The sequence below is a fragment of the Mus pahari genome, chromosome 15 (assembly GCF_900095145.1).
Source record: "Mus pahari chromosome 15, PAHARI_EIJ_v1.1, whole genome shotgun sequence".
Classification (NCBI taxonomy): domain Eukaryota; kingdom Metazoa; phylum Chordata; class Mammalia; order Rodentia; family Muridae; genus Mus; species Mus pahari.
The window spans coordinates 27,027,248-27,043,440 of NC_034604.1; the positions used below are offsets into that span (position 1 = coordinate 27,027,248).

The following is a 16,193-nucleotide window of genomic DNA, read 5'->3' on the forward strand; positions in this document are numbered from 1 at the left end:
GTGGTTGCTGGGATTTGATCTCTGCACCTTTGGAAGAGCAGTCGGGTGCTCTTACCCACTGAGCCATCTCACCAGCCCTCGAGTTTGTTTTTTAATCTCTATATATTTCTGGCCGTTCTGCAGCTCACTGATAATAGACCAGGCTGGCCTCAAACACAGAGATCACCCTGGCTCTGCTACCCAGATGTGAGACTTTTAAAAGAGTATTTTCAGTCCACACTTCCTCTTCTCGCAGAGTTTGAGACAGCCGAGACTCTGTTGAACTCTGAAGTCCACATGCTTCTGGAGCATCGAAAGCAGCAGAACGAGAGCGCGGAGGACGAGCAGGAGCTGTCGGAGGTCTTCATGAAAACCCTGAACTACACAGCCCGCTTCAGCCGCTTCAAAAACAGAGAGACCATTGCCAGTGTGCGTAGGTGAGTACTACACAGAAGTTCAAAACCAAAGTCTACTAAATGGATTGTGGGTGTTTGGGCTGCTTGTATGTCTGTGCATTATGTGTGTACAATACCCACAGAGGCCAGAATAGGGTGTTAGATCCCTAGAACTGGAATTACAGGCAGTTGTGCGTCACTGTGTAGGTGCTGGGACTCAGAACCCAGGTCCTCTGAAACAGCAGCTAGTGCTCGTGCTCCGGCCCTACAAAACAGTTTACTATTACAGACTCTCATGAAAGATAGAGCCGGGCAGTGGTGGCGCACACCTTTAATCCCAGCACTCGGGAGGCAGAGGCAGACGGATTTCTGAGTTCAAGGCCAGCCTGGTCTACAGAGTGAGTTCCAGGACAGCCAGGGCTACACAGAGAAACTCTGTTTAGAAACAAACAGTGCTTTCTTGTAAGCCTTATGACCTGAGCTTATATAGAAACTCAGATGCACCCAGAAACTCTGAGAATGAATTCCCCAGTTGCCTTCTAAGCATGCATGCTTACACACATACACATACAAACACACAAATGGCTAAATAAATAAATCACACACAAATACTGAAAAACACCCTAACTGGGTGTGGTGCTGTATGCCTTTAATCCCAGAATTTGGGAGACAGACAGGGAGAATTTAAAAAAAAAAAAAAAGTAGGGATGGCTCAGCGGTTAACAGCACTGACTGCTCCAGAGGTCCTGAGTTCAAATCCCAGCAACCACATGGTGGCTCACAACCATCTGTAATGAGATTGCCAGTGCCCTCTTCTGGTGTGTCTGAGGACAGCTACAATGTACTTACATATAATAAATAAATAAGTCTTTAACAAAAAAAAGTAATCTGGGGCTTGAAATCCCCCAAAATTTTGCCTAAACAAAAAAGGCTCTTAGCCTTGACTTAAAGTCAGAATTTTCTCCTTCACATCACAAATTCTGGGGTCACTAGTATATGCCATCATAAACTCTCTGCCCTCCAGGTAGAATTTTTTGTATCTATTTTTATTTTATATATATATATATATATATATATATATATATATATATATACATACACACACACACACACACAGATATGATTTCTTTGTATAGCTTGGCTGTATATATAAGTTTTTGAGCAGAGTCTCACTGTCTAGCCCTGGCTGGTCTAGAACTTGATAATAGACCAGGGTGTTTTCTATCTCACAGAGAACCACCTCTTTTGAGATTAAAGGTATCTAGAATCACGCATTTGTTTGTTTGTTTGTCTGTTTTAGAAAAAAATTATTATCATTTTGTTTTTTGTTTTTAAATATTTATTTATTCTATGTATATGGGTATACTGTAGCTGAACAGATGGTTGTGAGTCTTCATGTAGCTGTTAGGAACTGAATTTTTAGGACCTCTGCTCGCTCTGGTTGGCCCTGCTCATTCTTATCAACTCCAGTCGCTCAGTCCTTGCTTGCTCCGGCCCAAAGATTTATTTATTATTATGCATACGTACACTATAGCTGTCTTCAGATACGCTGGAAGAGGGCATCGGATCTTATTATGGGTAGTTGTGAGCCACTTTGTGGTTGCTGGGATCTGAACTCAGGACCTTTGGAAGAGCAGTCAGTGCTCTTACCCGCTGAGCCATCTCGCCAGCCTTAGTATTATTATTATTATTATTATTATTATTATTATTATTATTATTACTACTACTACTACTATTGAGACAGATTTGTATCTCTGTATAGACCAGGTTGCCATGAGTGTGTGCCATGAGGCACAGCAAATCATTTTTTTATGTTATGTTGTTTATATGTAGATAGATGCCTGTCTATAGTGCTAACATTAGCAGAGGCCAGAGAGGAGCTGTAGACATGTGGAGCTCCCCAGTGTAGATGCTAGGAATCTAACTCAAGTCCTCTGAACATTAGCAGATGCTTTTACTGCTGAGCCATCTCTCCAGTCCTCCAGAATATATAAGTTCTTACTACATACGTTTTGAAACCAAACTTAATCTAGTAAGCTTTATTTTATAGTGTAGGTTATGGAAATCCTGAAGATACATCTTATACACAGATTTGCCCAAAGAAGAGTTTGGTGTATTTATGTTCAAAGTTAGAGAGGTGTTTCCACATCAGCATACTTAATAGACTAGCCAATCAGATCTCCTGTGTTGTTTGACTTTAACTTGTCAAAGGTAGCAGGTAGAGCAAAGAGCTAGAGAGTCAGTCACTTCCTGGAGGCAGACTTTTTAATATTTATTATAGTATTAAATTTTTATTTTATGTGTATGAGTGTTTTGCCTCTGTACCACACAAGTGCCCAGTACACATGGAGTCCAGAGAAGGGTAGCAGATCCAGTGGGTCTGGAGTTTCAGACTGTTGTGAGCCACCGTGTGGGTACTGTGGACTGAACTGCGGCCTCTGAGATGAGCATCTCTTAACTACTGCATCTCCTCTCCAATGCGGCATATATATCTGCCTTTTTAGCCTGCTGGGCTCTTTTCAGGGTTCTTGGCTCTGCCTGTTGGTTTTCATTTGTTTTTGTTTTTTTTTTTTTTCTGGAACTTCTTGATTATTCTGGGGTAGGAACAGGAAGTGATTTCAGAGGAGGATTATGACACCCACATAACCATAATCAAATATTATAAGTACTTTTTCTCAACTACATTTGATCTCCTTTTTGCTATTGATGAATGATTAGCATTTGACCCAAACTGGATGAGAACATAAGTTTTGTTTTTTACTAGCATATAACTACACATAACAACGGGTTCCACTGTGACATTTTTATTCAGGTATATATTTTGATCGTACTTATTTCCCCCCATTACTGATCACTTTAGTCCCTCTTTCAATTTGTCTTTCTGTGTTTTTATTTTCCCCTACAATCAGCTTGCTTCTCCAGAAAAAGCTACATAAGTTTGAGTTGGCCTGTTTAGCCAATCTTTGCCCAGAGACTGCTGAAGAGTCCAAAGCTCTGATTCCGAGGTTAGTACCAGATGGGATAGATTTCTGTCTATTTTATATAGATGTCTATAAGTCAAATTGCTAGAACTAAAAGTCGTATGCATTTAACATTTGGGTTGCTGTCATGCCAGTATTGACTAGGAATGTAATTGAATGGTGTTTGAGACAGGTGGCAGTCTCAGGTAACGGAGCCTTCCCTTGAACTCTTGATCATCCTGCTTTGGCCTGTCAAGGGCTGGGATTACAGCTGGGAATGGGCATGCTGCCTTAAGAATAGTTTGAAGTGGGGTTGGGAATTTAGCTCAGTGGTAGAGCGCTTGCCTAGCAAGCGTAAGGCCTTGGGTTCGGCCCTCAGCTCAGGGAGGAAAAAAAAAAAAGTTTGAGGTGCCGGGCGTGGTGGCGTACACCTTTAATCCCAGCACTCGGGAGGCAGAGGCAGGTGAATTTCTGAGTTCGAGGCCAGCCTGGTCTACAGAGTGAGTTCCGGGACAGCCAGGGCTACACAGAGAAACCCTGTCTCGGAAAAAAACAAACAAACAAAAAGCAAACAAACAAACAAAAAACAAATCAATTTAAACTTAGAGGTAGAGGTAAGTGAACTGCTCAGAGACGAGCCTCCTTTGAAAAACTATGGGGAAACTGCCAGTTGCTAAGTCACTTACATTTCTTGGTTTTCTTCTAGCCTGGAAGGGCGTTTTGAAGATGAGGAGCTGCAGCAGATTCTCGATGACATCCAGACAAAGCGCAGCTTCCAGTACTGATCACCAGACGTCACTCTGCTCCGTGAGACAGCTCCAGACAGCACCACAGAACCCTGGGGAGGCCTCAGGCAGGAATGTTGCTTCAGAAGACACCGGGACTTCTTTCGTAGTTTCTGCTTCACTGAGAGAGAGAGTGTCTCTCCAGTTCTCAAAGTCATAACAGTCCTCCTGCCTCAGCCTCCCAGGTGCTGGGATTACAGGTGTGAGCCACCACTTAACGCCTTGGCTTTGGAGAGGAAAGAAAGGCTGGCTGTTGATGCTGTAGGCGCTATTTTCACAGTGACTGTTAGACCATAAAGACCATTTGCTCTCCTTGCAGCCTTTTAAGGGCTGCTATGGTCAAGCAGGCTGCGTGCGATCCTGAACTGGTGAGGTAGAATGATGTTAAAACATTCGTTGACTACTTCACACCGTGGTATTTTGGACCCCATGTAATTATTTTTTGTTCTTGACATTTCAGATTTTAATGTCAATTATTTTGTAGTTTTTGAAGCTAAAGTGATATATAAAAAACTTGTATAGGGAAGGAGTGTTTTCACTTGGTTGTAAAGGGGAGAGATAAACCAGAACACTGTCATTATTTGATTGTTTTTTTTTTTTTTTTTTTTTTTAACATCATGGAAGTTTTATTTAGATGTGGATTTTGAACTATCAATACAGATGCCAAGTTACTACACAAAACATATTTGATTGTTTTTTAAAGAATTGTATTTATTTGTTTATGGGGAGAGGGTACATGATCCGTGGCACATATGTGGGGGTAGGAGTCAGTTCTGTCCAAAATCTTGTACATGCTAGAAAAGTGCTGTACCATTGAGCAACTCTAGCCCAGAAGTTGCTTTTGTTTATGTTTGTGTGTTGTACATACGTATGTTCAAGTGTGTGCGTCTATGTAAGGAGACTAGCAGAGGACATTGGGTGTATACCCATATTTCTGTTCTTCGAAATGGGCTCTGTCTCACTGAACCTAGATCTAGACTGGATGACCAAAGGCCCCAACAATCCTGTCTTCACTTTCTCTTTGTGCTTGTACCTTGGGGTTCAAGGCAAGTACAGTGGGGACACAGCATTCTTTTCACTAACTGTAGCTAATGGACAGACTCAGGTCTTCATGCACAGCAAGTGCTCTTCTTCACTGAGCCAGTCCCCAGCCACCCTGCAGTGTTTAAAGAGTGGGAGACAGTTGACTGAAAGAACTTTGCTACCACTCTGCCTGCCCTGGAGACAGGACGGAAGCACACCATGGGGCGTACTTACCGTCTAGAGTTCTTAGCCTTGGGGGAGAGGGGGCTGTCTTGGAGAATGTATTTGAAGTGGCCTTGAAGAGTTTATATTGTCACCTTCAAACTAAGATAGGTCAGACTGGAAGACCTAATCCAAACCTCTGGTCCAATACTGAGTGACAGGAATTCTGTTACAGAGGTGATATGGAAGGAGTGAGTGACTGCTTCTGTCTCAGTGCTAGAAATCAGGACTACTGTGTCTTCACATCTTAAATCCCAGCCTCTGGAGTTTGAAGTCAGCCTGCCAGGGCAGCCAAACATACATACATACATACATACATACATACATACATACATACAAGGTTGAACTTCTACTTCTGACCCTCCCAAACACTCCACCCCCACCCCACCCCCATCCTCCACCTCCTTTCTGGAGGGAAAGTAAGGGGAAAAAATAGAAAAAAAATGCTCGAAAGGAGACAGCTCATGAGTCCTGTAAGGGATTAACATTAAGGGGTGTTAGCAGGCTAGATCTCAGGAAGTCCTGTCTTGGATCACAGGCTACTGTGATTCAAGATGGTGGTGTTCATAGCCAGCTTGGAGGAAACAGCTACATGGCAGGAGAAAAATGAACTAGACAAGCCAGGTGTTTCCGGTTAATGACGGGGAGGAAGAGTTGAAATTGCCTAGTCACACTGAAGGCTGGAGGAGGGGGAGGGTGGGGAGGCATGTGGAGTCAGAAGACCCTGCTTCCCAAAAAACGAAGATGTTATGGGCCCCAGGCAGGGGTGGCTACAGAGGAGACCCTGGGTCAGCATGGAACTATGTAGAGAGGAGCTGGAAGACGCCATGTGAGGGAACAACCCGGGAGTAGAGCTGCAGAGAGTTTGTGCTTAGAAGAACGAAGCAAACACACAGAAGGTCACTTTCTGAAGTGTTGAGAAGAAATGGGGTCCAGTGGCTACTGGGAAGGCCAGCAGGGGCAGGGAAAGAGCAAGGGAGGTGGAGAGGGTGCCTGCATGTAGACAATTGATAGATTGAGCCCTGTTAAACAAGTATCATAAGGTCCATTTACGTATCCGAGACACCTACTGGGCTATCCAGTCAAAGAATAGTTTATATTTAGCTGGAATTAAGGGCATGAGCCACAACACCTGCCTGCGGGGTGGGGTTTGGTTTGGTTTGGTTTGGTTTTGAGACAAGGCCTGGAATTAATAGCAATCTGCTTGCTTCCTGAGTGTTGGGATTATAAAAGAACATACCTGGCCAATCATTTCATAATCTTTATGGTGCTGGTGCAATAATGCAATCATTACCAGAAAGAGGTGTGATAAGAGAGAGTATGAAATAGTCTTTCCCCTCTTTTTAAAAAGCATGGTCTGTGCTGGTCCTCCTCTAACTTTAGTCTGCTCAGATTATGCCACCATTCCTGGTTTTAATTCGGTACTGAAGACTGAACCCAGTGCCACCTCTGTGCTAGATAAATAAATGTTCTGCCAACTGAGCTACAACCATGAAATAGCCATTTGTAAAGCTGTAATCTCAGTACTTGGGATGTAGGCACAAAATCAGGAGCTCAGCCATCCTCCTGGACATAGCAGATTAAAGGCAAGCCTGGGCTAGGCTACGTGAGATCCTGTCTCAAAGAAACAGTGACCCCTGTGGGCGGATAGCCTAGAAAACTTATAGTGCTGTGTATCTGAACCTGTACGAGGTGTCTAATAAAGGCAGCACTTGGAAAGCAGAGGCAGGTGAGTTTCTGTGAGTTCCAGGTGAGCCAGGGCTACAAAGTGAGACCCTGCCTTAAAAAGTATCCTCCTCTAAAAATAGAACAAAGCAGGGTGTTAATGATTAGGATCTGGAATATGAGCGCTATAAAGATTCTGAGTAAGGCTTGGTTCCCAAGTAGCAGTACAAACTGTCCAGAGTGGGCTGGGCCCTTCCCTGTCAATCATTAATCATGAAAGACCTCCGCAGATTTGCCTGCAAGCCAATGAGGAGGCATTATTTCCGGTGTTCCTTCTTCCTAGATGACTAGTTTGTGTGAAGTTGACAAATTACCCCTTGTCTATTAGACGTAAACTAATAACCTGAGTTGGAGAGATGGCTCAACAATTAATACCAGCTGCTGCTTCCAGGAGATCTGGGTTTTTGATTCCCAGTACCCACCTCGTGGATAAACCATTTTAAACTAAACCATTTTCAGGGGTCTCACACCCCTTCTGGTGTCTGTGGGCACTGCATGCAAATGACACACAGACTTACGCAGGTAGAATACCCACACATAAAACAAAATTCTTAAAGCCTTTAAAATTCCAGATGTTGGGATCCAGTGGCAAATTCACTGATCTCTGAGTTTGAGGACAGGCTGTTCTACATAGTGAGTTCCAGGACAGCCAGGAATACATAGACCCTGTCTCAAAATCAGAACAAAACCAATAAATACCTTAAAAATCTAATAGCCGCTCCTTTGTTATCCCAAGTGTCATGCTCATATAACAATATAAATACAGTCCAGTGTTGGGTATGGTGATGCATGCCTTTAATCCCAGCTCTTGGGAGGCAGAGGCAGGCAGATCTCTGTGAGTTCAAGGCCTGCCTGGACAAGGAAGCTCCAGGGCAGTTAGGGCTCCAATGGGGCTTTGTCTGAAACAAACCATCCCCTTCCAAACCAAATAATATTAAAAAAGCAATAAACCAAACCAAAGAAAAGTCGCTCAGTTGGGGCTGTAGAGAAGACTCACTAATAGCACTCTTTGTTCATACAGAGAATAGTGGGGTTAGAGAAATGGTACGGTGGCTAAGAGCGCTTGCTTGCTGTTCTTGTAAGTGCTGGGCCTGTATTAAATTTTCAGCACCTACATGGCAGTTCAGAACCTATAACTTAAGGTCCAGGGAATCTGGTACTCTCTTCTGCTGCTCCTCAGACACCAGGCATGCCAGTGGTGTACATAAATTCATGCAGGTAAACCGGTTAGACACATGAAAACTTATTTTGTGCTGGAGAGATGGCTCAGTGGTTAAGAGCACTGACCGCCCTACCAAGGTCCCGAGTTCAATTTCTGGCAAATGCACAGTGCCTCTTAGCCGTTTGGTGTGCTCTTCTGGTGTGTGTCTGAAGACGGCTACAGTGCACTCAAATATGTAAAATAAAAACTTATTTCAAGAGGTGGAATGGCACAGTTACAATCAAATCAAAGCAGAGTCAACATCCAGAAGTATAAATCAAATCCTGTAGTTCAGTGTCCTCCTCCTGGCCAGTCTGGATTGCAAAGGCCCCGTGAAGCTCCAACTCTACCTAAAGGTTAGACCTCTATTAATTGCATCTCGGCCTCTTCTGAGACTGACCCTGCCACATGCACCAAGCCTCAACTTCTTTCCCTGAGCTCTTCAATACTCATGGCTCCACTGCAACTGAGGCTGCACCCTTACCAGTGGACTCTTGCCTTCTGCAAGGACTTCAGCCTTGCTATATGACACTAAGTCTTTGGTGCTCTTCGTTAGCCCTTCAAGCCTTCAAAACCAGTACCACGTGCGAGATGCTTACATATTACCAGGTTCAGCTGCTAGTTTCAGGGGTGCCATGACGTCTGTGTGTGTGTGTGTGTGTGTGTGTGTGTGTGTGTGTGTACATGTACAAATACCATTTTAAAATTTAATAATAAAGGAGGGCTGGGGAGATGGCTCAGTAGTTAAGAACGCATACTGCTCTTGTAGAGGACCTGAGTTCAGCTCCGAGGACCCGTGTTGGATGGCCTGTAACTCTAGTTCCCAGGGATCTGACATTTGAGGTTTCCAAAGACACTTGCATTCAGGTGTATGGGTATCCATACAGACACTCACATATATAATGAAAGTCATAATCTTTTAAGAATTTAAAAAATTAGGGGCCAGCATAGTGATATAATCCTTTAATCCTAGCACTTGGAAGGCAGAAGCAGGCAGATCTTTTTTGAGTTCGAGGCCAGCCTGGTCTAAAAAGAGTTCCAGGACAGCTAGGGCTACACAGAGAAGCCCTATCTCATAACACCAACCAACCAATCAAACGAAAAAGTTTAAAAACTAAGGTATTTTGTTATGGGGACAGAAAGGTGACTACAGTAGTGAACTCACTCTCACTACACCTTGGGGCATGCAGGGGTGCAGCAACAGCTGAGAACAGGCAGGCAGCAAGAGCTGTCCACAGGTTTGCCTGGAACACTTTTGCCTGTGTATGTCCGTCCATAGACAAAAGCCTGTTGGTTTCTGATTACTCCTTTTCGCACATCTGCCAACTGAGGATCTTGGCAGTCCTTGAACGCAGATCCAGGACCCGAGGGTACACCTAGCCTTGTAGCTAAGGATAGCCCCCAACTGCCTATGTAGCCAAAGACTGCCTCAAACTTGATTCTTCCTGCCTCTCTGCATCCCAAGTGCTGGTATTGGCATGTCCCACCATGCCTGGTTCATGTGGTGTGGGAGAAGGTGAAGTCATGAGTGCGTGTGTGTTGTTGGCAAATATAGCTATGTCCGGGACTCCAATATCTCAGACCCATGGTGTCTTAGTGAGGGTTTCTATTGCTGTGGTAAAATACCATACCCAAAAGCAACTTGAGGAGGAAAGTTCTCATATACTTCCAGATTACAGTTCCTCATGCCCTGAGGGAAGTCTGCAAAAGAACGAAAGACAGCAAGACTGATGCAGAAGCCGTGGAGGAGTGGCTCTTCGCTCTCTACAGCTTGCTCAGCCCATGTTCTTTTAGTTGGCCACAACTAGCTGGGCCCACCCACGTCAATCATCAATTAAGGAAGTGTACTTCGAGCTTGCTCATAGGCCAATCTGGAGGGAGCATTTTCGAAGCTGAGGATCTGTCTTCCCAAATAATTCTAGCTCGACATATCATCTATCCATCACAAGACCGAAAAGGACAGGTAGATGAGGATAGTTAGGAAGCAATTCCATCATTTAAATAAAAACAACGGAGTAGTGCAGACTCTGTAGAGCTTTGGGGTGCTTACAGTTTTTCTCTTGTCTTCAGTGTGTGTGTGTAGGCTAGAGGTAAAAGGTGTCTTCCTCAATCATTTTCTTATATATATTTTTCACACACAAAACCATTTAAGGTAGAACACGCCTTTAATCCCAGCATTTGGGAGGCAGAGGCCCACCTTGTTTCATATTGAATTCCAGGCCAGTCAGGGCTACAAGGGAGACTCAGGTCTTCTGCAAGAGCCTTGCTCACAATTTAATTCTTGCATTAAGGACCCAGGCCATCTAGGCCATGTGAGCTGCCTCTGCCAGCAAGGGTGTGGTATGCCCGCCCTTTTTACAGAATAAATTAGGGGGCTGGAGAGGTGGCTCAGCTGTTAAGAGCACTGACTGCTCTTCCAGAGATCCTGAGTTCAATTCCCATGGTTGCTCACAACCATCTGTAATGGAGATCCGATACCCTTTTCTGGTAAGTGAAGACAGCAACAGAATACTGACATACATGAAGTAAATAAGTCTTAAACAAAAACAAAATAAGAAATTACCTTGCAGAGTTATTTTCCCCTTGTTTCTGTGTTTCTGTAGATATAAAGATTAGTCTTGGATTATGTATTAACTTCTGTCCTTCCTGTTGTCACTTCATAGGCTTTCAAAGCCAGTTTATGCAGTGCTAGAGAGAGAACTCTGGGTTCCCTACATGCAAACGCTTGAGCAAGCATTGTTGGGATTCTTTCTCATCATGTAGGGCTGGGGAATCAAATAATCAGGCTATACTGCAGGCTCCTTTATCACAGGCTTATGCTCTGGTTTTTCGACCTTGAACTCATGGTAATCCTCCTGTCTCAGTCTCTCTCTCTCTCTTTTTTTTTTTCGAGACAGGGTTTCTCTGTGTAGCCCTGGCTGTCCTGGAACCCACTCTGTAAACCAGGCTGGCCTCGAACTCAGAAATCTCCCTGCCTCTGCCTCCCAAGTACTGGGATTAAAGGCATGCGACACCACTGCCCGGCTGTGTCTCAGCCTCTTAAGTGCTCAGATTACAAGCATGAGCCACTACAACCGGCTTTAACAAGTATCTTATTTAGTTTTGTGAAATGGGATGTTTTGGGACTATGCAGGATGCCTCACGCGGTTAGGAATGAAAGGCGAAAGGTTCTAGCCGCCAAGACGAACTCAAATCTTTGGGCGCCCTTATCCAAGCCCCACCCCCTCACCTGCGCGCATGCTCGATTCGAGCCCTACGGTAGACCTGCGGCAGAGGCGCGCGGGGCGTAGCGCCGTGAGGCCGTGATGACGCACAGGCGTACGCTCGGTGGCTCCTCGGGTAAGATGGCGGCTGCATCTTTGAAGGAGAGGAATTGAAGAGTGGGGAGAAGGGAAGGAGGACCAGACGGGAGAGGCGTTCCCTGCGGCGCCAAAGGACGCCGCGCTCGCGGTTAGGAGCTCCTCCCGGCCCCCCCACGGTAAGTCCGCCGTGGGACCGGTGAGGGCCGTGGCCGGTCGCGCTCCGCCATTTTCGGGCCCGGCCGTTGCGTGCTTCGGGGGTCCGGAGGGGACAGGTCGCGGGAGAGAAGAGGACGGACGTCCGCCGGGCCGGCCGCGGCCGGCGGGGGTCGCAGCGGAGGAACTGTGCGGAGGAGGCCGGGAGGCAACCTAACCTAGGCCCAGCTGGGACGGCGAGGCCGGCCGCAGAGCCGCGAAGTTGGGAGGAAGGAGGCGCGTCGGGAGCCGAGGGGGAGTGGGACCGAGTGCGGCTTTGGGGACGGCCCAGGAGGGGGCTGGAGAAGTTCCCGGCCAGCCCGAGGAACAGCTGCAGGGTCCGCCTGGGCGCTTTCGAGAATCGAGATCCATGCTGGGGGCGGGAGACAGGCAGAGCCTTGCCCCTTTGCAGGAGTTCTAGTCCTATCTGGCTGCATGCAAATGTCCCATTAAGTATTGGTTCTCAGTTTCCAACTGGAAGTTAAATTCCGGTCTCAGAGCATGAGAAAAACAAAGCCTTCCTGGCATCTAGATATTTATGGTACCAGAAAGTGTGTCTCCCCTTCTCCACCCCCCCCCCTTTCCCTCCATTCCCCACCCCCTCTCCCAATTTCTTTGAGACTGGCCTAGTTGTGTTGCCGGTGGTCACCTAGAATTTCCACCCTTCCACCTGCCCCAGTCACAAGCGAGAGATGATTAGAGCGGGCTATCTGCCTGGGCTAGCGGTCCCTTTTTTGTTTGTTTTGGTTTGATTTTTTTTTTTTTTCCCTATTGATACAGGGTTTCAGTGTGTAGCCCAAGTTTCGAACTCAGCGGCTTATTAATCATCCTGGCTTTATTATCCCAACCGTGGGATGATAATGATGATGCCCGAGCCCCACTAGACTTGGCTGTGCCCCAGGCCAGCACTAACTTCCTATGTAGCTGACCTGGCCTTACTCTTTGATCCTCTTGCTTCTGCTTTCCAAGTGATGGGATTTCAGGCCTGGGGCACCCACCCACCACACGTGGCCTACATAGGATTCCTGTGCTTTTTTTTTTTTCTTCCTTAAGTTAAAGAATAGTGTGTGAGTGTGTGTGTGTGTGGGGGGGCGAGAGAGGAGAGAGACAGAGACAGAGACACCTCGCTTAAGCTCTCTCATAGGTCTGAGGGCAGTTTCCTGGAGAACACTTTCCCACCAAAGGAGTCTTGAATTTAGGTTGCAGTAGGTGGTTTAACCGCCGAGCCATCTATTGGGACACACTCTCCTGTCTGTCAGTCTATCTTAGAACAGAAAGTAAGTGTTGATATTTGGTTGTAACCCTTGTGGCCTTTCTGGAGTAAATAACGGAGAGGCTGGATTACCTCCTTGGATTGAGACTCAAAGTCAGAAAAGTCTTAACGTGTGTAAGGACTGTCAGGAATGCTTTAGTTTTTATACAAGAGGCAATAGAGCTTCTGGAGCTCTGGAAGATGGGAACCAAGCCACAGTGGTTACATACACCTCTTGGGAGCAAAACTTTCACGTACACTCTTGACATAATGCAGGCAGCTTTTTGCCCATGAATGTTTAACCCAAACAAAGCACTTAGTGACTGTTATAAGAAAACACTTTAATTGTTTCCCTGGTGGCATTTTTTTCTTTCCTAATCTTAATTGCATTTGGGACCCACCTTTTGTTACTATTAGGTACTTGTGCATTTTTAATTCATTTCCTTACCCAGTAAAAGGAGGTATACTGTACAGATTTGGGTTTGAGCCAAAATTTGAAGTGTTGAATTTAGTTTATTTACTGTAGAGACTTGGAGAAGATTTTTGATACCCTTTTCCCAGGCCTGGGAAGAAGTTGGTTTACATCACGTTGCATTAGAAAAAGTAAATTTGGCTGTGTTGGTGGTGCATGTGCCTCTAATTCCAGCACCTGGGGAGGCAGAGAGAGGCGAATTTTCCAGTTGAAAGCCAGCCTGGTCCACAGCCCGAGTTCCAGGACTACACAGAGAAATCCTGGGAAAAACAAAAACCAAACCAAATCCCCCACCTCAAAAAAAGAAAAAAAAAAAAAAAAAAAAGGAAAGAAAAAGTAAATTGTTATTTATGAAGCTGAAAGCTTAGTTCTCATTCCTTTCTTTGGTTGGTAAAAATATGAAATGACTAATTTTTTCATCACAGTTTTTTTTTTTAACATTTTACTTATTTAATGTATGTGAGTACACTGTATCTGGACACTGCCATCACAGTTTTATCTTGACCTAAAACTTTTAATATTTTTACTTACCTCTTAAGTCCTATATATTCAGAACTTGCTTTGCTAAGTAACAAAAAGTCCATTTTTCTTCTCTCATTGCTTTTTTTGTTTTTGGTTTTGGTAGATATTATTTGATTATTGCTAAGCTCAAACTTTTGTACTTCGGTAACATTTCATAATGCCATCAAAGATGCTAATGAAAGTTTTAATTATAAATTTATAAGAATGCATTTATGTAATACTTTTGAGGTTATATATCATAAATTTGGTATTTTACTTCTATTTTTAGATTTTAAGTAAAGTAGTATTGAAGTTAAATGGTCAGTATGAAAACATTCTTTGTGTTATGGGTGTGTGTAGAGGTCAGAGGACAAATGAAAGGAATTGGTTTTCTCCTTCCACCATGTGGCTTCTGAAATTGTCAGCTGCCTCTACCCACTGAGCCCTGACACACCTGTCCCTGACCAGTTACAGTACTTAAGCATTTTATCTTTGTTCTTAGATGTGGCTTAGTTTTAAGGTTTCAGCTTGCACATGTTCTTTGGTGACATATCTTTCCCATTACAAAACATTTATAGATACAGAAGCTTGTCAGCATATTGGAGAATATGACTTATATTACTGTTACTCTTTCTGGACTGTAAACATTTCAGTCATTCTCAGGTAGAGTAACAATTTTGAGTGTTTATAGATTCCAAACCTGAGGGGGATGTATTGAAAAGAAAATCCCGTGGGTCTGTACTGGGTCTGAAAGCTAACTCTGTACTGAGGATATGTATGTATGATTACATTATGTAGTGAGGATGTGTATGTATGATTACATTATGTAGTGAGGATGTGTATGTATGACTACATTATGGTGAATGTTGAACTGGAGGTCTTACCTATTGTTAAGTGTGTGCTCTGTCATTGAACTAAACCTCCAGCTCTGAAGCATTGTTTAGAATGGGCCAGTTAATTAAACACTAGGAGTTTCAGTCTCCTTACATATAAGCATGCTAGTGGTCATGGCTTCGAGAGTAACATACCTGTAATCCCCAGCACTCCCGGAGATAGAGAGAGGTAGGCAGTCTGAGGGCAACCTGCTCTACAGAGTGAGTTCAAGGCCAGCCAGAGCTATGTAGTATGAAGCCCTGTCTCAAAAAGACAAACAAAACAAAACAAAAAAGCAAAAGTGATTTCACTATTTCCAGTCCCAGTAAGAAACATGAAAATTTATTGAATGTGTATACTGCATGTACTCACTGCAGAGCTAGACCAGGCTGGCCTCAGAGGTCTTGTCTTTGCCTCCCTAGTGAAGGGATATAGATGTGTTCTACCACGTCATTCATTTGTTGATGGGCATCTAGATTGGTTCCATTCCTGCCTATTGTGAATAGCACAGGGAGTGCAAGTACCTCTGGTGTATAGATTTAAGTTTATACATACGTACCTAGAAGTGGGTAGCTGGCTCATCACAAGTTCTTTTCAGTTTTTGAGGAATTCCGTAGTGACTGTACATGTTTACATTTCTATCCCCGCCACCCCCCCCACAGGGTTTCTCTGTGTAGCTCTGGCTGTCCTGGAACTCACTCTGTAGACCTCATTTCTGACCTCGAACTCAGAAATCTGCCTGCCTCTGCCTTCCAATGTTCCACCACTGCCTGGCATGTTTACATTTCCACCAGCAGATTTGAATTAGGTTTCTTCTCAAATCACATCCTTTCTAGCATTTTTTGTTGTTAGTCAGGGTCTCATTTTGTCACTCTGGTTGGTTTGGAACTCACCGACATCTGCCTATCTCTATCTATGACCCCAGTGCTGGGATTAAAGGCCTGCTCCACACTCTTGGCCAGCATTTCTTTTAAGGTTAATTTTTTGTGTGTATAGATGTTTTGACTGCATGCATGTTGGCGTACCATGTATGTGAAGAGCTCTAGGAACCTTGAATTGGAGTAACATGGCTTTTAGCTGCCAGTGTGGTTGCTGGGAATTGAATTTATGTTTTTTTGTTTTTGGCCTGGCCTTTTTGATTGGAGTGTCACAACAGTTTTAGTTAGCATTTTTCTGACTTTGTGTATTTTCTTCATTTAAGAATTTGTTTGGAGCCGGGCCTGGTGGCGCAGGCCTTTAATCCCAGCACTCGGGAGGCAGAGGCAGGCGGATTTCTGAGTTCGAGGCTAGCCTGGTCTACCAAGTGAGTTC

At 44.5% G+C, this 16,193-nt stretch overlaps 2 protein-coding genes across 5 annotated transcripts in view; both read left to right on the forward strand.

The window, feature by feature from the left end:
- Polr2d (RNA polymerase II subunit D) overlaps positions 1–4,796 on the forward strand; it is a 7,503-nt gene extending 2,707 nt beyond the window's left edge. Inside the window, exons 2-4 of one of the 2 annotated variants that reach the window (XM_021214885.2) lie at positions 236–416; positions 3,284–3,379; positions 4,041–4,694. In XM_021214885.2, coding sequence (XP_021070544.1) covers positions 236–416; positions 3,284–3,379; positions 4,041–4,119 — 356 coding nt within the window. In that variant the 3' untranslated portion in view covers positions 4,120–4,694. Of the gene's footprint in view, positions 1–235; positions 417–3,283; positions 3,380–4,040 lie in introns of both variants that reach the window. The other variant, XM_029547113.1, reaches the window with a different exon arrangement.
- A 6,773-nt stretch (positions 4,797–11,569) lies between these two features.
- The window catches only part of Wdr33 (WD repeat domain 33), a 111,424-nt gene continuing 106,800 nt past the window's right edge, over positions 11,570–16,193 (forward strand). For all 3 annotated transcript variants that reach the window (XM_021214212.1, XM_029547253.1, XM_029547254.1), the window contains exon 1: positions 11,570–11,768. The gene's annotated coding sequence lies outside the window, so the exon portion shown is untranslated. The remainder of the gene's footprint in view (positions 11,769–16,193) is intronic.